Genomic DNA, 24688 nt, shown 5'->3' on the forward strand with positions numbered 1-24688 from the left:
TCCAGTTCATTTTTCTGAAGCACCTTAAGAAGGGGTTCAGCAGGGGCACCTGGGTGGCTCAGTGGGTTAAGCCTCTGCCTTCTGCTCGGGTCATGGTCTCAGGGTCCTGGTCTCAGGGTCCTGGGCTCTCTGCTCAGTGGGGAGCCTGCTTCCCCCTCTGTCTCTCTGCCTGCCTCTCTGCCTAGTTGTGATCTGTCTCTCTGTCAAATAAATAAATAAATTTTTTTTTAAAAAAAGAAGGGGTTCAGCAGCAGAATATCCAGATTTTAATGACTCATTATCGTTTTCTTTTTGAGTGTTATCACGTTACTTTGCCAATATACTTCTATACTTCTATAGACTTCTATAGACTTCTATATACTTCTATGTCATTGTTTTAAACAGCTGCATAGTAGTCTCTCTTATTAGGTATACCTTGATTTTTCAGAGATAATTCCTCTCTGTTAAACATTTAAATTGTTGCTAGTTTTTTTTTTTTTTAAGATTTTATTTATTCATTTGACAGATAGAGATCACAAGTAGGCAGAGAGGCAGGTAGAGAGAGGAAGGGAAGCAGGCTCCCTGCTGATCAGAGAGCCCGATGCGGGGCTCCATCCCAGGACCCTGGGATCACGACCTGAGCCGAAGGCAGAGGCTTTAACCCACTGAGCCACCCAGGCGCCCCTGTTGCTAGTTTTTTGATAGTCATATAAGAAATATTTATCAAACTCTTACTGTCTGTCAGGTACTGTTCACGGAATTGACTTGAGTAAGATAAGGACCCTGTCTTGAGGAATTTACATGGCAGAGAATGAATGAACAAAGCAGCAAATGAGGCTGTTGCAGATTTTTAATCAGCACCAAAAAGGCAATAAAATAGGGGTGATATGATAGGGCAAGGAGCTTTGGGGGAAGCGGCGTGCTGCCTTAGATAGGCAGGTTAGACTTCTCTGAAGAAGTAGCCCGAGAAATGAGAAGATCTACAGAATATTGTTGGAAAGTTTCATGACAAGAGCAAAGGCTCTGACATGGTTATGTTTTCTTAATAGGGTAGCAGGTAATTAAAAAAAACTTTTTTTGAAAAACTTTTTTTTTTTTTTTAATAGGGAAGGGGCATTGAGAAAGGAGCAGAGGGAGAGAGAGAATCTTGAGCAGGCTTAGTGCTCAGCACTTAGCTGGATGGGGCTGAGATCATGACCTGAGCTTAACCGACTGAGCCACCCATGTGCTGCAGAACCATTCTTAAAATTAATATTGTTATAAGAAAATTGAAGAAAGGCAATCTTTGTGACATTTCCTAATTTACATTAAATTGCTGTTTGAAGAGGGATCCATTTCAGAAATTGAATGATTGAGTGAAGGATAGAATATACCAGTTGAGTTCATCAAGTTCCCTGGGCTACTATAATAAAATGCAACTATTGAAAAAAATAATTAAAGGAGTTGTTATATAAGATAATGGCTAGAAAGTTAGAGGTCTTTAGGAAACAAAAGCTGAGACAACTTATCCATTCATTTTACAAATATCAAGCATCTACTTTGTGGCACGTGGTGTTGTAGGTACTAAGGACACAGGAGTAAATAAACCAGATGAAAGATCCTCCTCTAGTGGGACTTCCATGAGACAGATAGAACAAATATAAAATATTAGGTAATGTAACAAGTGTTTTGAAGAAAAGTGAAAGCAGAATTTTATATAATTTCTGTATTATAGTTTTAAAGTAATTTCAATCATGTGTTATCTTTGTACTTACAACATTATTCTGTGATATGTCTAATAATAAAAAGTCTGATGTACTTATATATTTCAGTCTTATTTGTATACTTCCAAATTGTGTGCAGGAGGTGATCTCATCCACTCTTGTGATTTTAGCTGGCATCTGTTTGTAGTTGATACTTAGAACTACCCTTTCACGAAGAGTCTTGTTTCCAACCATTTTTATATGTCTGGAAAGCAATTAAGTTTAAATATAGAAGAGAGATTACTCATCCCACCCCCACCCCCAACCTGTCTCTTTATTCCATCATCATGGTTTTGTGTTATATCGTTGTGTATGTCCTAGATTCTATGTTCTGTAGTGATCTGTTCAGTACCCTAGTTCCAAGGTTGTGATGGAAGGCAGAGGTGTATACAGTGCATAGAATTGTTGATTTTGATTATAGAATTAATGAACATGAGATGCTTTTTTCCTAAAAAATATAGGATAAATTTAAGATAATTAAGTATAGGATAAAGATAATTGGGTTGCTAATAAAATTTTGCAGTTTAAGATCAAAGTTTTATCTTGGTTATTTTTTCTGTGACTTGACCATCTTTATTTGTTTGAACTTTCTAATGTAAATGTGTATTAAAATTTCAGTCACATAATATGTTAAGCCTAAATAAATAAATAAGGACTAAAAAATATTCTACGGCTTTGGAGTAATGCAATTTAAAGATTTATTTCTTTGGGACTTGTAAGAAATTTTGTGAGATTATATTGAACTTTTATTTCAGTTCATAATACTTATTTGTTAAGTGAATTAATTTTTGTGGCTTTCTATATAGAGGGTTTTTTTTTTTTTTAAAGATTTTATTTATTTGACAGAGAGAGATCACAAGTAGGCAGAGAGGCAGGCAGAGAGGGAGGAAGCAGGCTCCCTGCTGATCAGAGAGCCCGATGCAGGGCTCGATCCCAGGACCCCGAGATCATGACCTGAGCCGAAGGCAGAGGCTTTAACCCACTGAGCCACCCAGGCACCCCTATAGAGGGTTTTTTTAAACCTTTCTCATTTTCAAGTGAAGATATGAGTTTTTAAAGTGTTAATTTTATATTCTTGATATAAAGAGTTTATGGTATGGTATACCTAATGGTTTACTAGGAAATGGAAAAGTTGATATTTATAAGACTTCCAAATTTTAAGTGACTTTATCTTTTTTTTCCAGGTTTGTTAAAGTTTTGCACAGTAGGGTTTTGTGGAATCGGGAGCCTAATTGATTTCATTCTTATTTCAATGCAGGTAAGTTAGTTTCGGTCTAGAAGATAAACTACTTTTCCATTCAAATATGAGTTCTCTGATCTTTCCCTGATATATTTTAAATACAATAGAAAGCATATTTTATCTTTTAATCACACAAAAGACCCTGCGGATGGAGTATCCCCCATGGGAACTGAAACTACCCCCTCAAGCAATAAGGACTGCCCCAAGCCAGCAAGACCCCACGTGATTGACCCCCAAGACAGTGATCAACCTGACCTTTGCTGCCCCTGCTGCACGTACCCACCAAACTTTGGCCCACATTTTCCTGATAAAAACCTAGACGGGTTTTCAACACTTTGAAGACAGTGTTTGAGACACTAGTCCACTGTCTTCCCAGTGTTTTGGCCTCAGTGAAAAAAATTCTTTTTTTGATTAAAAAAAAATGAAAGTAAAAAAAATGAAAAAATAAATATTTTAGAAAGCAGTTAGGAAAACTTTTCCAGTTTTTCTTTAGATTCTGCATCTAGGGGATCATAGCTGTGTTTCCAAGTAACATTTCCCAACCTGTGTTCTACTAGTTAGTAGTTCTAAAAGACTACTGTCTTTTCATTTAAAAAAAAAAGGATTCCGTGCTCAAATACGATTTGTAAATGTGAATTCAACTGAGATTTCTTTACTGGATAACTTCTGAGAATCTTTATAATTTGTATTATGAATCTCTAATAGGGATTAAGATTATTTCTTAATATATTATTTCTTTTCCTGATAGTCACAGCCACATTTGTCAATTACTATAATAGGATATTGATGGGGATCTGATATTTACATATGAATATGTGGAGGCAGAAACAATATTTTCTTCTTCTTTTTTTTAATGGACAGGTAATCTGTATCAGTGTTTCTTGGTTGTAAATTATAGAAACTGAAATCCAGCTAGCTTAAGTCAGAAAGAAAAAAGGACTGTCTGGGCATTCTGTAGAAAATCTAGGATTGGGGCTGGCCTTGGGTACGACCAAATCCATATAACCAAATGATGTATTCAGGAACTCTCCTGATACCTCTCTCTGCTTCTCTGTGGTAACCTCATCTTTTCCTGCTACAGTGGTACGGAGGCAGGTGTAGCGTGTGACATGCTGTCCTTTAGCATTTAAAAGTGCCACCAGATGTTTGATGCACTGAACTGATGGTGATTAACTTATGAGGATTTTTAAATTAGAAAGGGGGATGAATTTACCACAACAAATGTCACAAAGCAGCATTTCAGTAAGCATTTATGGGGCACCTCATGTCTCCAGCAAGAGTGTCAGTATGTATATAGATCATCATCAGTTTTGGTCTTCTTTCTCATACAATATTTCCACTCCTCAATTCTGTCTGCTTGATGTTAATCCTTATGTTTTAAAAGAAAGTCAAAATCCAGGAGATTCGGGTAGCATACTGTGAGGAGGGTACCATACTGTGAGGAGGAGGCAGCATATGGACCAATAAGATACCAGAATTAAACAAGGAAAATATTTGGTTTTAAAGTTGGAATTTTCCTGTCTTTATTCATAAACATATGCCTAACCAAATATCCTGCCTTCTCTGACTGGGGGACAGGCAAGCAGGCATGAAGAGGCTAAGGTACTTGTGCACATATGCTTGGAAATGGATTTCTCACTATAAATGAGGATCCAAGGAATTTCATGTATTATTGGGATTCTTTAAGATAGCCAGAATTCAATGTCTTTGAAACCCATTTACCTAATATTTTCACACTAGGTTCTTTCTTTGATGATGTCATCACTTTATATAAAGGTTTACTTCTATCAAATTATAGTGCTTATTTGATTCAACGACTGCTTTCTGGTACACGAATGCCTGAACTTTTGAGAACAAATCATTCTTTTCTTAAAGATCTCGAACTGAACCTATTGCATTAAGAAATACTGAGGCAGAATTAGAGTGTTTGAATTTCTGCAGTTAATTTCCCTAATTAAGATATTTCAACAGGTATAGCCACGTTAGGTTTAGACTGCTTTCAGATTAGGGAAAAAATAAATTTTCAAATGTCAAATAAGAGGTGTAATCTTGCTTTACATATCATTTAATCTACTTAACTTGTGATGTTGACTACGTTAGTTTTTAAGAATTATTTTTTCAGCAAATAAAATGTTTTTAATATAAGTATCATAAACTATGTCAATGTTTTTGTCCCAAATATATTTTTTTCCAACTTATCATAAACCTTTTACATTTGTCCATCTTTTTGTTTATTCTTCTTTCTCATTCTCTCCATCCTGTTTTTTCTTTTTCTTTTTGCTATTAAATATTGTTCCCCAGTGAATAGCAATGTTTTTCTATTGGGCTCTGATCCCAGAAACATATCGTGCATGAACTCAAGACCTATAAAAACATACTTTGCTTCACAGTATTCATAATAAAAATCCAGGAAAATCCTCTTTAAAAATTAGGTCTAGTTATTTCATCTTTGAACCAAAGTAATATAAAACATAATGCACATATTACTAAAGTAACCTTTACATGTCACTATATTTACTGAAAATACTTTAATGAGTATCTATTTATTGATAAACTTTTGAAGTTTCTTCTTTTTTTAATGTTCTTAAAAAGAATGGAAATGGCAGTATGAATTAATAGTATAAAATAATACATAGAATTAATTCAGCCCTTTTGTGCATTCAGCAAAAATCTAAATCAGTGATATGTATGTAGGTTACAGTCTTTCAGTTATAGGTAACTGTTGTGTATATTCACTGTATTTGTAGTTATTCATAAGGCAGTTCTGAAGATTTTAAAGCAAACATTCATTCTTTGTGCTTATATATGTGTGTGTATGTTATGATGGATTGATTAGACATTTAATTTTTTTATCAGAAAAACAGGAGAATATTTTTATTTCATTTAAACTTCTCACACACAATCTGGACTTTTTTTTTTTTTTAAGATTTTATTTATTTGACAGAGAGAGAGGGAACACAAGCAGGGGGAGTGGGAAAGGGAGAAGCAGGCTTCCTGCCGAGCAGGGAGCCCGATGTGGGGCTCGATGTCGGCCTCGATCCCAGCACCCTGAGAGCATGACCGGAGCCAAAGGCAGATGCTTAATGACTGAGCCATCCAGGTGCACTGGATGTTTTTAACTATACCAAAACCACTGATACGGTATCTGCCAAACAAAAAGAAAGGAAACTTTCCTCCGTTAGTGGGGATAAGATGGCCACAAATCAAAAAGATGAAGATGGGTGGAGGGAAAATGGAAATATGAATTGGAATGTAGAAAGTTGTTGGAAGTATGTCAGGGTAGTTTTTGACAGTTTAAAAATATTCTATGCATCATGGAAGATGTTGCTTTCATTTTTATTCCTATTAACATTACAGAGTAGATCTCCTTAAGGGACTAATAACAGTATAAGCAGTAGAAATTCATAGAAGCAGCATAATTCCAAGACATTAATGAATTTTATAAATTTGTAAAATTTATAAAATATCTCATTAGTTTGATATTTAATACAGATAATTTTTTTAGCCCTGAATTATATAGTGCTTCTGTGTTTGTTTTTTTTTTTAACGTTTAGACATCAGGTCTGACTTTTTACACATAAATTTCTGTAGAAAAAAAATTTCTTACTATAGCACTGGTAGTATGCTAAACGTAGTGTATACCATTGAAAATTTGGGCTGATTTGAACTGAATGCAATATATCTTGTGAAAAGTGTAGCCTTGTACCAATAACAGGGAAGATGAGAAGCTAAAAAAAAGGTAGTTTTTAAAAGTCCTTGCTTTTTCTTTAGGACCTTGAAGTTCTACATTTCCTAGTGTCACTTGAGAAGTAATGAATAAAATAAAAGATATTATAAACTATAAATAGTAGGTTTTAGGGGCATCTGGGTGGCTCAGTGGGTTAAGCCTCTGCCTTTACCTCAGGTCATGATCTCAGGGGCCTGGGATCTAGCCCTGCGTCGGGCTCTCTGCTCAGCAGGGGGACTGCTTCCCCCTCTCTCTCTGCCTGTCTCTCTGCCTACTTGTGTTCTGTCTCACTGTCAAATAAATAAAATAAAATAAAATAGTAGGTTTTATGCCATCGATGAAAATGGGTTTAGGGAGACCTGTCAGGTGTAATAAGTTGAGGTTCTGCCCTAGAGGAACTTACAGTCTATCCCCAAAGTGTTGTGATAATAAGATTCCATTTATTATCAGAAATAAAATGTTTCTTTGGGAACTGATGGCTTAAAATAAAAATAAAAATGAGTTATCTTGATTTTTATCTTGTTTAAATTCTTTGAATTTTACTGAAAATTTTAGAAGCCTAGGCTTTTCAGTCTAGAGCATGAGCAAGACTCAAGTTGTAGGTTCACTTCTGTGTAAGCTAGTTTGTTTTATCCAAAACATAGCCTATTCCCTGGCTCTGTGACATACATATACTATTGATCAAAGGAAGGACTAAATCTGTAATCACCCTCAATCAGTTACCAGTACTAGAAAAATTGATCTAAGTCCTTGATAGTTCACAAGATGTACGATAGCAATATATAAAAACATTTTAGATATCGAATCTTTCAAATAGACCTCTGTATTACTTATTTAACCCTGGTGTGATTAGTTGGGGAAATAAACTGGATAACTAAGGAGACCGACAATTTGTGTAGCCTTTGCTCTGTCATGCGATCTTAATTAGGTAGATTTCACTTAGATTACTTTTCTTTTCCTTTTTTTTAAAAGATTTTATTTATTTATTTGAGAGGGAGACAATGAGAGAGGAGAAGTAGACTGCCCGTGGAGCTGGGAGCCTGCAGCAGGACTCTATCCTGGTACTCCGGGATCATGACCTGAGCCAAAGGCAGTTGCTTAACCAACTGAGCTACCCAGGCGCCCCTCGCTTAGTTCACTTTTCTTGTGGGCAGATATTTATTCACTGAATTAAAGGAATGTTCAAAAAACAGAGAGTATCTTAAACTGGTTTTGAGACTAATCCCAAAGCTGGATTTTCTTCAGGAGATATCATGTATGAATCTTATTCATTTCTTTTTTTTTAAATTTTTTTATTTTTTAATTAACATATAATGTATTATTAAACCCAGGGGTACAGGTCTGTGAATTGCCAGGTTTACACACTTCATAGCACATACCTACCCCAATGTCTATAACCCCACCACCCTCCCCCCACCCCCCTACCCCCGGCAATCCTCAGTTTGTTTTGTGAGATTAAGAGTCTTTTATGGTTTGTCTCCCTCCTGATCCCACCTTGTTTCATTTATTCTTTTCCTACCCCCCCAAACCTCCCACGTTGCCTCTCAACTTCCTCATATCGGGGAGATTATATGATAATTGTCTTTCTCTGATTGACTTACTTCGCTAAGCATAATACCCTCTAGTTCCATCCACATCGTCGCAAGTGGCAGATTTCATTTCTTTTGATGGCTGCAAATCTTATTCATTTATTAAGGAATGATGTTTGTATTGGTTATTTAGGATTAATACTAACCAGGTTTTGAATCAAATGAAGTCAGGGGTCTGCATATATAACTTCTGGCACTTTGTAGGAATTTTGGTGTTTAATTTAAATGAGACTAATAAGAGGGTTTTAATGGCCTCAAATTAAAATTAACCACACAGAGAAGTCAACTATGAACACAAAAATTTAGTTTGACTTTTAAAAGAATATATATATTTTTGGGAGAACTGGGATGGACACAGGTTGCATCATTGTCCTCTAATTGCAGACAGTTGAGTCACTTTACTTTTTTCACCAGGTTAATAGGTCTTTAGGAGATGATTTAATCTTGCCAGTGTTAGTATTTGGATTCTTTATATGGAGAAACTCATTAGTAGATTAGATTGCATAAAAGGGTGCATTGATAGAGATATATAAAGTATTCTTAGTTTTTTTTTTCCTCCTTAATTCATTCATAACATTTTAAATTTGTAAGATAATATGAGTTACCTAAGCCAATATGACTTCAGTGACAATGCAAAGACGTTAATGAGGGAGCATAGATAGCTATTGTTAAAGGTTAGGTATTAAAGTACTTACTAGGGGCGCCTGGATGGCTCAGTGGGTTAAAGCCTCTGCCTTCGGCTCAGCTCATGATCCCAGGGTCCTCGATCCAGCCCCACATTGGGCTCTCTGCTCAGCAGGGAGCCTGCTTCCTCCTCTCTGCCTGCCTCTCTGCCTACTTGTGATCTCTGTCAAATTAAGAAATTTAAAAAAAAATCTTAAATAAAATAAAGTACTTACTAGTAACCACATTTTTTTCTTTAATTAATTTATTAAATGTTACTGAAATATGTTCAAGCAAAAATACATTTTCCACTAACAAAATCAAAGGTTTATAAAATTTCAAAAAAAACTACAATATTAATAAAGTTTACATAAAGTAAGCTCTCTTCTGGTGTGGTAAAAAAAAAATATATATATAAAATATAAAATTTGTTATTTTATCCTTTTTTAAATATACAGTTCAGTAGCATTAATGACATTCAAAATGTTACACAACTGTCACCACGATCTATTTCCAAAATTTTTTAATCACGGCAAACAGAAACTCTGTACCCACTAAGCAATAACTCCCCATTTCCCACACCTCCCAGTCCCTGGTATCCTCTGATCTATTTTCTGTCTCTGAATTTGCCTATTCTAGATATTTCATACAAATAGAATTATATATTTGTCCTTTTATGTCAGGCTTATTTCATTTTAAATAATGTGTTCAAGGTTCATTGATACTGTGGCATGTATTAGAACTTTGTTCCCTTTTATGGCTGAAGAGTATTCCATTGTATGTATATACCACATTTTGTTTATCTATCCATCTGTTGATGGACACTTGGATTGTTTCCATGTTTGGGCTATTGTGAGTCATTCTGCTATGAATATTTGTCTATCCATATCTATTTAAAACCGCTGTTCAGTTCTTTTGGGTATATACTTAGGAGAACAGAAACTTTTTTTTAAAAAAATATTTATTTATTTGAGCGAGAGAGTGACAGAGGGAGAGGAGAAGCAGGCTCCCCACTGAGCAGGGAGACCTATGTGGGGCTCTATCCTAGGAACCCGGGATCATGACCTGAGGTGAAAGCAGATGCTTAACTGACTGAGCCACCCAGGCCTGCAAGATAAACTTTCATATACAGCTAATTGAAGAGAATATCATCATGACCTTAGATTGGTTAAGTCTTTTTAAACAAGATCCATAAAATGTAAATCATAAAGAAAAAAAAATTAGTGAATTTGATTACCTTAAAATTAAGAAATTCTATTTTAAAAAAGATACTATAAGCATAGGCCAACTTATCACTGAACAGACTGAATAAAAGGTTACTATCAACAAGAATTGATATGTGGAATATACAAATAAGTTCTGCTAATCAACCAGAAAAGATAGATCCTAATAGTTAAATGTGTATAGTAAACTAATAGGTGATTCATAGAATCACCCAAATAACTAATATATAAATAAATACTTCTGGGCATTTACTCTGAAAAAAATTATACTGCTGTCTACAAGGGGTTATGTGCAAAGATTTTGTCCGTTACAGCCTGTTTGTGTAGCAGGAAGTTGGAATCAACCTAGATTTATACACTAATAGGAGAATGGATGCATTCTCTAACACTCGACTGTTTAGAAGCACTTACCTAGATGAACATATACTACATGGAAATGTCTTAAAATTTTAGCATGCTGTGAGAATAGTTTAAAACTGAACAAGGTCCACAACAATAATATTTGGATAAATTAAAAATATATATTCAGGGGCTCGTGGGTGGCTCAGTGAGTTAAGCCTCTGCCTTCGGCTCAGGTCATGATCTCAGGGTCCTGGGATCGAGTCCCGCATCGGGCTCTCTGCTCAGCAGGGAGTCTGCTTCCTCCTCTCTCTGCCTGTCTCTCTGCCTACTTGTGATCTCTCTCTCTGTCAAAAAAAAAAAAAAAGTCTATCTATCTATCTACATATAAATGGATATTCAAAGAACATGTTTTTTAAGAAATAAATATGTATCCAGCTCATATACCAAATTAAGTGTATGGTCATAATTTGTGTGGGTAGGTGGTAAGTGGGGATTGTAGAGAATTAGAATGGGACATCAGAGGTAATAAAAAAAGGGAATTTGGTGACCATTTCTTAACATTCTTAACTTTAATGTGTATTCCTAAGTTTGCTGGTTTATTCTTTTTGCTATAGACTTTGCAGCCATAGAGGAACCTACCTCTTAAAGTAAACAATTCAAGGGGCGCCTGGGTGGCTCAGGGGATTAAGCCTCTGCCTTCGGCTCAGGTCATGATCCCAGGGTCCTGGGATCGAGCCCCACATCGGGCTCTCTGCTCAGTGGGGAGCCTGCTTCCCTCCCTCTCTCTCCGCCTGCCTCTCTACCTACTTGTGATCTTTCTGTCTGTCAAATAAATAAAAATTAAAAAACAACAACAACAACAACAAAAACAATTCAAGATTTTTTTACATTTAAGCTGCAAATAAAATTTCATGGTAAAGAGAATCAGAAACAAATTAAAGAAGAATTTAAATTCCACCCAGTGCCTCCAGACCACCACCATTTCCATAGGAGAGAAAGTGTGGTAGTACAAAAGATACCCATGTTAAATCCTAGGAACCTGGGAATATTACCTAATTTGAAAAAGGGGTCTTTGCAGATGTGATTAAGTTAGGGATCTTGATATGAAGAGACCAACCTGGATTATCCAGGTGGGCCCTAAATCCAATAATAAATGTCCTTATAGGAGACGGAAGAGGAAAAGATTGACACAGCAAAGAAGGCATTGTGAAGTCAAAGACAGAGATTGGAGTGATATGGCCATAAGCTACAGAATGCCAAGGACTACTTACTGCTGTCAAAGGCTAGAAGAGTTTTAGAACAGAGTCTCCCCTGAGAGTCTCTGTAGGATATGGGGCTGTTGCAGATAACCTTGATTTTAGACTTCTGGCCTTAGGTCTGTAAGAGAGTAAATTTCTACTGTTTGAATCCACTATGTTTTTTGGTAACTTGCTATAGTAGCCAACAGGAAACTAATATAGAGGGATATGATGTTGCTTTCTTGTGGTTTTAAGACTTCTCACACAAAAGACCTTGATGCCGATTGTATAAAACAGCTTCCTACAGCTGTTTTATACAATCACTACAGCACTTAATGACTGAGCCACCCAGGTGCCCCTAAATTTGCTTTAATAATATGGTAGTTTACTATATCATACCAAGAATCTAGAGATAAGGTAGTTTTAAGATTTGTTAATTTAGAGCTAGAAGACATAATGGACCCTCCCTCCCAATCTCTTCCCTTGCTTCCCTCCTATTTCTCCCTCTCTCCTTCCTTCTTTCTCTTTGCCATTTTCAGGTCCTTTGGTTTGGATCACTTCATTATATAGTGACTTCCAGAGGCAGAAAGAATCCATTCCCTGCCCCTCCCCACCGCCCGACATACACATACCTTCTTTTTTTTTTTTTTTTAAAGATTTTATTTATTCGTTTGACAGACAGAGGTCACAAGTAGGCAGAGAGGCAGGCAGAGAGAGAGGAGGAAGCAGACTCCCTGCTGAGCAGAGAGCCCGATGCAGGGCTCGATCCCAGGACCCTGGGATCCTGACCTGAGCCGAAGGCAGAGGCCCAACCCACTGAGCCACCCAGGCGCCCCAATACACATACCTTCTTAAGGGCAAATATGCCAACAGTGAACTTGCATCATTGGTCGTTGGCCAGAATTAGATTCCGTGCCCAGGCAGAACCAGTCTCTGGAGGGAGGAGTGGAATTCCTTTGCTAGAACTGGTTGTTGAGGAGCCACAATCACAGAGTTTGAGGGGAGGGGAATGGTATGAAAATGGCTAAGTTAGATACAGAGTTGGATCATGTATTCCCAGGTAATAAAACTGTATCCTTTGGGGCTATCTTCTCTACAGAACAGAGGGAACAAAACAAAAACACAAAAACAATACCTTGTTATTTTTCTACATGTTAACGACTAACTTTACAAGATTGTAAAACATGTGGGTCCTAATTGGTTTTTAGTTAGTTTTACATTTCCCAAGAGAGGCAAGTGAGCCTCAGGTAGGTTTATTAGAATTGCATGACATGAAAAGGTCACCTAATCATATATTTTCCTTATTTCCAACCTTGAATATTTTTTTTCAACAAGAGTAAGAGTGGTTGTTAGGGGAGAGGGCAAAGGAAGAAAGAGAATGGGACAAAAGGCCTGGTTCCAAACTATGCACATATTCCTAATTAGGCAGTGTTTTTTTTGCCATATGATTTGATTTGTTTCTACAGGCTGGGCTTTACTTTTTCTTTTTTTCCTTTTTTGTTTTTTGAAGATTTATTTATTTCAGAGAAAGAATGAGAGAGAGAGCATGAGCTGGGGAAGGAACAGAGAGAGAGAGAGAGAGAGAAGCAGACTCCCTGCTGAGCAGGGAGTCTAAGGCGGGATGCGTCCTGGGATCATGACCTGAGCCAAAGGCAGACACTTAACCGACTGAGCTACCCAGGAGCCCCATGGGCTTTACTTTTTCTTTGTTCCCCTTGTACAGTCTCAAAACATGGTGTGACTCGTAGTTACTCATTGTTCTCCTTTTTGGCTTAATGCCGAGAGTAGTTTCCTTTGGGACCTTGGCTGCTGAAAAGGTTTTATTAAATTTCTTTTTTTTTTCTTCACTTTTAAAAAAATGATTTATTTATTTGAGAGTGAAAGAGCAGGGAGTGGGGAGCAGAGGGAGAGGGAGGGAGAGAATTTCAAGCCGACTCCAGCTGAGCATGGAGCCTGACGTGGGGATTGATCCCACAACCCTGAGATCAGGACCAGAGCCACAATCAAGAGTCGGACATTTAACCCACTGACCTGCCCAGGTGCCCCAAGGTTTTATTAAATTCTTAAATAACATTCATAAATGTCAAACCAAATTAGTTTCATCTTTGGCAAATAAGTCAAAGTGCATACCAGTACCCAGCATGGTATTTAGCACAAAAGTGCTTTGTGTTATCTGAATATTAACATTTATAGTTCACTAGTATAAGCTCTTTGCAGGCAGAGATTGTATCTCATTCATTGTTACATGTGTAATGCCTAGCACAGTGCCTAGAGTGTTATAGTCAGTATTTGTCAAATAGTTTTAAATACCAAGCTTATTTTTATTTAATTTATTTATTTTTAAAAATTTTATTTATTCATTTGACAGAGAGACAGCAAGAGGGGGAACATGAGCAGGGGGAGAGGGAGAAGCAGGCTTCCTGCTGAGCAGGGAACCTGCTGTGGGGCTTGATCCAAGGACCCTGAGATCATGACCTGAGCCGAAGGCAGATGCTTAAGGACTGAGCCACCCAGGCACCCCCAAACTTATTTTTTAAGCAAAGCATGCACTACAACAGTGTTCTTCAAACTCTGGTTGTATAGTCCCTGAAAGAATTTTTTTAAAAATCCCTACCCTCCACACGTTTTTAAGTTGACATTTAAGTTTTCCATCATAAGTTTAAATAGTTGCAAAGGATATAATTTCTGGTTTGCAAATATTGACATATTTAAATAAAACTGTTACATCAATTTAAAAATGTATCCAACAGGATATAAATACCATAGAAATTTAAATATCATTCATTTAAAAAAGACATGAATGAAGCCTTCACTAACCATTGTGATTCTTACATAGTTTCTTTTTCTCCTTGGATTTGTATTTCTAGTTCCATTCTCCCACAGAATTTTATTCTAATGTAATATATTTTTATGCTTGAAAAATCTTCTACAGATTAGTTTCATTATCATGATTTTCATGATTCACTAACATTTAAAGATTATAAAATTTTCTGTAATTACTGGATTGTCATTATAATTGTTGTTACACAATTAATCAAAACAGCATAAGCATATTACATATTATAAAAATTATTTAGCAAATTATTTTTAAGCAAAAAAAGTAAAATGTAACTGGGAATGCATCTTTTGAACAAGACAAGGCAGAGCGAGCATATTTTTGGAGTCTTGATTAAAGGAGATTTCCTGAGGTGCCTGGGTGGCTCAGTCCGTTAAACTGCTGCCTTCGGCTCAGGTCATGATCCTAGGGTCCTGGGATCAAGTCCCGTGTTGGGCCCCTGCTCAGCGGGGAGCCTGCTTCTTCTCCCTCTCCCTCTGCCAAGCCCCCTGCTTATGCTTTCTCTCACTCTCAAATAAATAAATTAAATGCTGGGGCGCCTGGGTGGCTCAGTGAGTTAAAGCCTCTGCCTTCGGCTCAGGTCATGATCCCAGGGTCCTGGGATCGAGCCCCACATTGGGCTCTCTGCTCAGCGGGGAGCCTGCTTCCTCCTCTCTCTCTCTCTGCCTGCCTCTCTGCCTACTTGTGATCTCTATCTGTCAAATACATAAATAAAATCTTAAAAAAAATGCTAAAAAATGATTTAAGGGAGATTTCCTGATTATCTCTTGGTTTGGCACATCAGAGGCAATGTGCCATCATAATACATGGTTTGATGGCAGGTGTGGTTTACTGTCATCAAGTTTCTTCTGGAGAAAGGACCACAGGGAGAGGAAAGCGGGAAGGGGAACTAGCATGATGCCTCCACCATAGCTTGGTATCAGGGGGATCACTTTTACAAAGAGTATTGATGGGTATTAAGGATCTCAAAGTTGATTTCCTTAAAACCATCTGGACTCACATACGCCTTAGTAAATCTTTGTGTGCCTGTTAGGCTACAATTTGAAGATTGCTACCTTAATTTGTGGAGATCATGTTAACTGGATTTTCAGAAGTGTGATTAAGGGGACACGATGGCTGTAATGAGCCTGTGTTGTTTTTTTCTATCTCTTCCATTCCATGTGATTCTGGAAGGATGGTCAGTCACACTGCCTCACCTCCCACAGGGGTGAGGTGGCATATGGCATAGCCAGTCACATTAATCCTATTCCCTTGGCTGTAGTAATTTGTCCAGCAGTAGGCATAAAACCCAAAATCAGTCCTTCCCCGGAATTGGTATACAAACACTGAGGAAGAAGATTATACTTTCTTTCTATGATGAGCTGCTGAGCTTTGCAGATGTGACTCTGGAGCTGTTGGCAAGCAAGTGGGAGTGCCTCTCTGCAGAATGAAGGCAGAAGAGCTAAAAGGCCCAGAGGCCAAACCAAGGGCCTCAGGGGGCATGGAATTTCAGTCCTTGAGGCCTTGGTTCCTGTGGCTCTTTTGATCCAGTGATCCTCCCCAATATCCTTCTCAGCTGCATGAGCCCCTAAGTTGCTTTTTTTATTTGAGTTCGTTTAACTTGTATTTTGGTGCTGTTGAAGTAATTTAGTAGCAACCTAGCAGAGTAAACACAAAGTATTGTGAAAATGTCTTTTGTAAAATGGTAATTTTGAAAATTTTCTCTTCTAGATCGTTGGACCTTCAGATGGAAGTAGCTACATTATAGATTATTATGGAACCAGACTTATAAGACTGAGTATTACTAATGAGACATTTAGAAAAACACAGCTATACCCCTAAATATTTTAAAAAAGAAACAGTAAGTCATATGCATGAATAATATTTATTATGGTATATTATCTGTATAAAATTATGAAAATGTGAGAGCCACAGGAAATTTAAGGAAGTTATCTAATGTTATATAAACCTCTCATTTTGCTTATCTAGAAACACAGGTCTCCGTTTGCCTGAAACATCTCTAGTCCTCTGTAAAGCATTTTTAGGTACCCTCATTGCTCCTGCAGGTCCTGATTCAGTCTTTCTTTACAGAGATTGTGGTTAAAAGACAGAGTTCACAACAAAAAGATAGCATCCAATGCAAAAAGATATTTCATAGTATTACATGATGGTTATGAGGAAGGTGTGTGTTGTAGAGAGAGTTCAGTACAATGTGTCTTTGCTGCTCTCCTGCTTTCCTGGGGTCAGTATGATCCTTAAACCTCTTCCTTCTCTTTTTCCCTAAACCTGAAGGTTGATTGAGTCTTAACCTTGAACTAATCTTTTTTTTTTTTTTTTTTTTTTAATTCTTTTTTTGGTCAGAGAGAGCAGCAGGCAGAGCAGGCAGAGAGAGAAACAGGCCCCCCCACTGAGTAGGGAGCCGATTCGGAACTCGATCCCAGGACTCTGGGATCATGACCTGAGCCAAAGGCAAACACTTAACTGACTGAGCAACCCAGGTGTCCCAGCCCTGAACTGCTGTTAAGTATTTACTCTAACCTAAAGTTTGGCCCTGCCTATGAGAATTATTAACTGGTCACAGCTTTTTTTTTTTTTTTTTTTTCAAAGATTTATTTATTTGAGAGAGAGAGACATCACAAGTAGGCAGAGAGGCAAGCAGAGAGAGAGAGGGGGAAGCAGGCTCCCCGCTGAGCAGAGAGCCCAATGTGGGGCTCGATCCCAGGACCCTGGGATCATGACCTGAGCTGAAGGCAGAGGCTTAACCCACTGAGCCACCCAGGTGCCCTGGTCACAGCTTTAAATAGGTAATATACTTGGATAAGTCAGAGATATCATCAGTCTTCCTAGTTCAACTCTCTGGTTCTCTAGGACTCTGCCACTATAAGGTTTTTATTTTCAGAGCTGTACATTAGTCTATTCTAATAATCTTCCCATAATGCTAGATTTTTCTCGGGATTTTGATAGACTTATCAGGAAAATGATTCCCTAGCACAATCTCCTTTGCAGTCGAGAATTTCTGTATGACATATAGGGTACAGGGTACTTGTTAGGTGATATTTCACTTTGAACCATCTAGCAGCTCTCAGAGAAGGCAGAGAGAAAGACAGCTAGGCTTTTTTTTTTTTTTTTTTTTAAGATTTATTTAGAGAGAGAGAGAGAGAGAGAGAGAGGAGACCAGTACAAGCGGGGTGAGTAGCAGAGGGACAGAATCCTCAGGTAGACTCCCCACCAAGCATGAAGCCTGCCAAGGGGCTGAATCCCACAACCCATGAGATAATGATCTGAGCTGAGACCAAGAGCCGGACTCCCAACCGACTGAGCCATTCAGGCACCCCAAGACAGGCTAGATGTTTTGGCCATAGTCATAGTCCTAAGGGTTTTTAGTTGATTCTGTCTCAGAAAGTGCTTCGAGAGACCAGGAAAGGAACAGACATTTATTTTCTATGTTGTAGTGTATCAATAGGGTATGAAGTATAGTTTTGCCACAAAGGTAGATTGTTTTTCTTTTCTCACAGTAAAATTATGGTATCTACTTTATAGTTATTTTTGTGAGAGTTGAACAGTGACAGACCCTGTCAGAATCTGAGGAATTTATTCAACTGATTGTCCCAAAAGTTTTTCAGATCTTTTCTTATAAGCTCTCAGAGTCTTTGGATTTAAATGAAGCTTAGAGATCCATCTGCCTCTTCTTACCAGGGAATAAATTGAGACCTGCGTAAGTTGAGATTAAGATATAACTACTCAGTACAAAGCTGAGTTTTCGGTGCCTTCCACTGGTGGTTTCCCAGGTTTTTTGGTGCCTTCCCCTCGTGGTTTTGCACCACCCACCCCACCTCATCCCCCCACCAACTCTGTCATAAGCATCTTCATTTTGGAAGTTGTTAGTCGAACTTTATGAGAAAGTGTGTACAGTTTCACATAGCCCTATTTTCATACTGTAAATTGTTGTGTCTCTTTCAAAAGTATACAGATTGTTTTTAAACCATAATGTGGAAAAATTAAGCAAATGCAATTTGGAAAGCAGTTTCATTCTCTGTAGTCTATTATATAAACTTTTAATTGGGATTCCAGACTCAGATTTGATATTTAAAACTTGAGGGGCTCATTGAGAAGGCAGATCTCTGCACTGTCATTCACATGATCTCCTATAGTATATATAGAAGTGCTCATAGAGAAAGAAAAAAATGTCCTATGAGTAAATGAAGCGTTAAAATGTTATCTACGGTAACCTCATTTGACTCTTAAAATACTGTGTTTTAACGTATTTCATTTTTCTGTTTTAGGGATTTGGGCTTCTTTGATTTCAGTAGAGCACCCTCAGTATGTGGATTTCCAGATTTTCCTTTTTCTTCTTCGTATACCACTTTATGGATTCTGTATAACTTTTTGTTGTTGATATTTTCTTTTTTGATTGTTTTACTTAAAAGCATTTTATTTAATTGGACTTTCTTTGAGAGCTGTGTGATAATTGAGTCTTAGGCTACTGTCTCTATGAGATAGATAGCTTATTACCCCGATACTCTTTAATGCCTTTTCCAAAGGCAAGTTGCCCCTTGTCATTTTTGCTTCTGAAAAATAAAAGTATGACTTATTCACATTTTTTTTAGTGCTTTATTATCAAGAAAACCTTATGTTGAATGTAGCTGTCTTCTGCATTTTGACCCTTCAAAGCAGTTAATCCACAGTGTGGACAAACACCATTTACTATGTTGTGTGGGGCTGCCGTGGGGTGTGAGAACCCACCTGTTTTTCTGCAGCTTTTAGATCTGTCTCTGCCTTGGTATTTGTGGTGCGAAAGATCACTGGGGAGTCTGAAACCCTGAGGCAACATGGATACTCTGGCACTGATGCAGGCCTCCGAAGTGTGAACTGGCTCCTTTTTGCTCTGGGAGTGGTGCACTAGCTCTTGGAAGGGCAGCTGCTGACTCTTCTAGCTCAGCGCCGTTGTACTGGAAACTGGATGGACAAGGTGGGAACACCAAACAGGGGATGAATGTCTTCCATCTGTGAGGGCTGCCAGGCAGATGCTGGCACGAGTGCCGTACGTGATGCCCCAGTGTCTGAAGGAAGCCGTCCCGGTACCTTGGGGAGGGCTGTAAGAAGATGGAAATACCGGAAACATGTCCTCATAATACTGTCATGTTTTCTTCAGCAACAGGCATAACGATTTCACAATTACTTGGGTCCCGGCTCCTCAGGAGTAAAAACCATCATTTTTTATCACTCATTTTACTCAGACATATACGGTTATAGTACAGTTAGCTTTCTAACATGTTAGTCATTCAGTAGCAGCTTCCGCAGTTGGTGGGAGATTATGCGGTATTGATACATGAAATGAATTTGGATTGACTCCTGATGTACACCAGGAATGGTCTCTTTGATTCATTCGTTGCTTAAAATGCTGAGTGTCTACTATGTGGGAGGCACTGTTCTAGATGCTGGGGCACAGCAGTGAGTGAAACACAAATATACAGGCCTGCCCGTCAGGAGCTAATGGTCCCTGGGGGCTGACTTTTCATGGTGATAGTATTTCTGGCTGCAGTTAAGAATGCAGTTAAAAATGGTCGATGCCCATTTTTCGAGTATTTCCTAGTTCCTTTTGATTGCAAACAGTGCTTTAGATTTTAACCTCAGGATCCCCGAAGCCCAGATTTCAAAGTTGGTACGTTTCTACAGCCATGGAAGTTCAATTATATAAGAAATACCTGCAGTCAAGTCTTAAAAAGTCATCTTGACTCCTGCGTGATTGTTCATGATTAACGTGGCCAGTGGGGAAGTCTTATTTTAAAGCAGGTGCTTCTCACAGTATTTATTCATCTAAGCTGTTCTCTGAAAGGGTTGTAGAGAAAATCTAGAAATAAAGTCTCTTCACAATACATTCTTAAACCCATAGATTCTATTTTCTCTGTAATTTCCTAAATTTACATGACAAGAACACATCAGATTTTCCAGTTTGCCTAATTCTCTGTTGCCTGATACATGTCATTCTTTAACAAATGGTATATCTGTATCTTACTCTATTTATTTTTTATGTAAGTGCATTTAGTGTATGTAAATGCAGTTTTTATTTTTATTTTGTTTCGTTTTACTTTCATGGAGAGCTGTTTTATTTTGGCTGTTTGTTAGTAGTTTCTGTGAGTGTGAGTCATATTTTGAGGCTGCTGTATGAGATGTTTTATATGATAACTCTGCTTTTAGAGCAGGAGCCAAAATTGTGAGATGGATTAGCTTGATCATTCCTTGGGTTACTCCAAAACCCTCTACGATGGGATGGAATGGGTTCTTTCAATGCTACAGAAACAGTGTTTCTATAGAAATATTTACAAATGATACTACTTTAACCTGAAAGAATTAATACAATTTCCAGAAGTACCTCTCTACCCAGGAGGATTTCTTACCTACACTGTATTAAAATAAAAGACCTCTTTAGGGCTATAAGAAATACTAGTTTGTGGGTGTGTTTTGTTTTACAAAAAAAAAAAAAGATGTGACTTTTCCCATTATTTTAAGCTAGATGCTTAAGTGTAGGTTAAGTATATAATACTGACAGGCAGCTAGCAAGAACTAGCAGAAAGAAAAACCAGTTCTTAAAAGTACAAGTCTAAGATGTCAGTTCCTCTTCCTCATTCAAACACCTTAAATATAGATATTCCCCGGGATTCTGGCACCTTCCCTCTTCCTTTCTCTCATTAAGTCAGCATCCATTTTGCTTTTTTCTATTTGCAAAATTAATACAAGTATAACACAGAAAATTTTGGGAAAACACCAAAGGAGTACAAAGAAAAAAACTCATTCCACAGTTTAAAGATAACTATGATGATCTTGTTTTTATATATGTCCTATATAGTTTTTCCATGCGTTAGTTTCTTCACGAAAATGATATATTATCCATGCTGTTTTGTAGCCTGCTTCTTCATGTAAAGATTTTTCTATTTCAGTAAATATTCTTTTACAACATTATTTGAATAGCTTATAACATTATTTTTAAAGGCTGCAGAATAGTCCATGTCTGTATCATTATTTATGTAATTCCTTTATGTATTCTTTGGTATTTAAATTATTCCAATAAATCAGCAACACACGTTTATGATTCTTTTTCTCTAGAATTGCCATTCTTAGTAAAAAAAATAATCATATGTTAAAGTTCTTGATACCTATACACAGTCCTAGTTAACCAAGGTAATGGCGAAGTATTGGGGAATGATGTTAAATCGATTAGTTTGGCACCGGATGCTGAATAGTTGAATTATCTAATGCCCTCCAGAAAGCTTTAAGATAGAGACTTTTTAAGAAGGAGTAAGTAGGAGGTGATCCTGGAAGAAACAGGTACAATGTGAACATGGGGAAACAGGCGGCAAAGGTTGTGACCATGAAGTGAATACTTAGTCTCAGAGATGAGAGACTTAAAGAGAGGACTAGATTAGTTTTCAATTAGCAATAATCGCGCCTCGGATAAACCTCATTGGCTACGAAAAGAAAGAAAAGAAAGATCCTAGTGCACAAGGAAAGAGAGGTCTCCCAATATCCTTCCTGCTTATTCTTCCAATATAACATGTAGCTGGGCCCACCAGACCACATACTGGTTGATACTAACTTTATCAACTTTCCCATTAAAGCCAAGCTCGACTTAGTATACTCAGTGTTGTATCCCTTTAATAACTGCATAATGGCTGAAATTGAGAAATTGGGGCCACACTATCATGTGACTCTAAATATCGCCAGGGATCCAAGATTTGCATGGTTACCATCCACACAAAAAGGAACCTATGCAGGTGACTGCTTAGTACAGAGAGTAACTCACAAACATTGTGGCCACAGTTGACTGGGACCTTAAGTGAAGAATCTAGAAAATCCCTGGTGTTCCAGTCATGTACATTTCTAACCATAGGTACAACATCAAGTGGATGCCAGATGATCATGGTGGCCCTAGGTCCTAATTCTTAAGTTCCTCTGCCTTACTTAACCAACTTTTCCTGGGCACATTCATATAATAATAGGCTGTAGCATGATTACTCCATTTATCCATTTGCTCTGTTACAAGCTGAGTGTGGACACTCACTTTTTGACATTATTATTATTTTTTTAAGTAAGTAGGAAGCTCAATCTCAGTAGTCTTTATTCTTCCTACTGAGAGGAAAAGGAAGATAGGTAGATTCAGAAAATGAGAAGAGTTACTAATTAGGATGATTAGCAATAAAAAAAAAGAATACTGAACAGCACAGAATATCCAAATGAGTCCTGGATTAATTCATTTGTAGCTGAGTTGATGAGCCTGGTAACGCTTATTCCTATTACCCTCCCACCCTCCTTTTTTTAAGGTTTATTATTTGAGAGAGAATGTGTGAGAAGGGGGAGGGGCAGAGGGAAAGAGAATCCCAGGCAGACTCTGTGATGAGCACAGAGCTCGACATGGGGCTCGATCCCACAACCCCAAGATCATGACCTGAGCTGAAATCAAGAGTTGGACACTTAACCAGCTGAGCCACCCGGGTGCCATTCTCTCTCTCTTTTTAAAGTAATCTCTGTATCCAGCATGGACTCAAACTCAACCTTGAGATCAAGAGTTGGTTGCTTTCCACTCTGGAAAACAGTGTGGAGGTTCCTCAAAAAACTGAAAATAGAGCTACCCTATGACCCAGAGATTGCACTACTGGGTATATATCCTAAAGATACAAACGTGGTGCTCCGAAGGGGCACGTGCACCCGAATGTTTATAGCAGCAATGTCCACAATAGCCAAACTATGGAAAGAACCTAGATGTCCATCAACAGATGAATGGATAAAGAAGAGGTGGTATATATACACAATGGAATACTATGCAGCCATCAAAAGAAATGAAATCTTGCCATTTGCGATGATGTGGATGGAACTAGAGGGCATTATGCTTAGTGAAATAAGTCAATCAGAGAAAGACAACTATCATATGATCTCCCCGATATGAGGAAGTGGAGATGCAATGAAGGGGGGTTGGGGGGGTAGGAAAAGAAAAAATGAAAGAAGATGGGATTGGGAGGGAGACAAACCATAAAAGACTCAATCTCAAAAAACAGACTGAGGGTTGCTGGGGGGAGGGGGGACGGGAGAGGGTGGTGGGGATATGGACATTGGGGAGGGTATATGCTATGATGAGTGCTGTGAAATGTGTAAACCTGGCGATTCACAGACCTGTACCGATAAAGATACATTATATGTTTATTAAAATAAATAAATTAATTAAAAAAAGAGTTGGTTGCTTTATCAACTGAGCCTGTCAGGTGCTCCCCCATTATCTTTCTAAATAGAGCCCACTCTCTTAATTCTTAGTAAATGTAGCAATGCTCTTAAGGCTAGTCATTGTCTGATGGAGACCAAATGTTATTTACCTTCTTAGAAAATAGATATTTTTATGAAAGATATAAAAATATTAAAGCTTAAAATCTTAAAGTTTCAAGAAGATTTTAGCTTGATAAAAGGTCCTTTTACCACTCTCCATGTGCAAGATGTTATGCTAAGCTCATTTTATATTTTAAATGATTCAGTTCTCATAACATTTCTGTTGGGTTTTTCTAAAGAGTTAATATCATCATCCCCACTTACCAGATAAGTAAATTGAGTCCCATAAAAACAGAATGACTTTCTCAAGGTCATGAAATAAATTTTGAACCAAAGATTGAAACCCAAGTCTATACCTGCTATCCTGCCTGCAATGTGATAGTTACAACTGTCCAAGTCTCTGAGACACTAATGACTGTAATAAGAGATTTTTCTTAATATGTTGTTTAATGTTTTCAGTATGGAAACTATCAGCCTGCACTGAACCTTTTTACTTAAACGATAGTTTGCCATTAAAAAAAATTTTTATTTAAACTTCTCAACTTCGCATCATGCAGATACCAACATGCTCTATGAATATCTAAATGAGACTATGATGAATGAATGATTTTCCAAAACTCAAAGATTTTCCTGCTGCTGGCTTATCTGACATTTGCAGCACTTTCTGAACTAAAAGTCTGATTATGTTTGTATAACAAGGAGAGAGATGTTAGGTTGGACCATACTGTCATGCTCTGCTTAGTCCTGCTGAGGTCAGATGATGACAGAAATGTGTAGATGGTGGGATTGCAGGTGGTTTTTATGTGGTTAGGATTTTT

General features: G+C 37.7%; 1 protein-coding gene and 1 pseudogene across 2 annotated transcripts in view; both read left to right on the forward strand.

Annotated features, from left to right (window-relative positions):
- TM2D1 (TM2 domain containing 1) overlaps positions 1-19155 on the forward strand; it is a 43070-nt gene extending 23915 nt beyond the window's left edge. The window contains exons 5-7 of the mRNA XM_080801095.1: positions 2906-2979; positions 16290-16419; positions 18842-19155. Coding sequence (XP_080657221.1) covers positions 2906-2979; positions 16290-16400 — 185 coding nt within the window. The 3' untranslated portion in view covers positions 16401-16419; positions 18842-19155. The remainder of the gene's footprint in view (positions 1-2905; positions 2980-16289; positions 16420-18841) is intronic.
- A 2742-nt stretch (positions 19156-21897) lies between these two features.
- LOC308341693 (rRNA-processing protein FCF1 homolog) lies at positions 21898-22495 on the forward strand (annotated as a pseudogene). Its single transcript has one exon. The product of its transcript is annotated as an rRNA-processing protein FCF1 homolog (transcript).
- The last annotated feature ends 2193 nt before the right edge of the window (positions 22496-24688 follow it).

Source organism: Martes martes (assembly GCF_963455335.1).
Source record: "Martes martes genome assembly, chromosome: 4".
NCBI lineage: Eukaryota > Metazoa > Chordata > Mammalia > Carnivora > Mustelidae > Martes > Martes martes.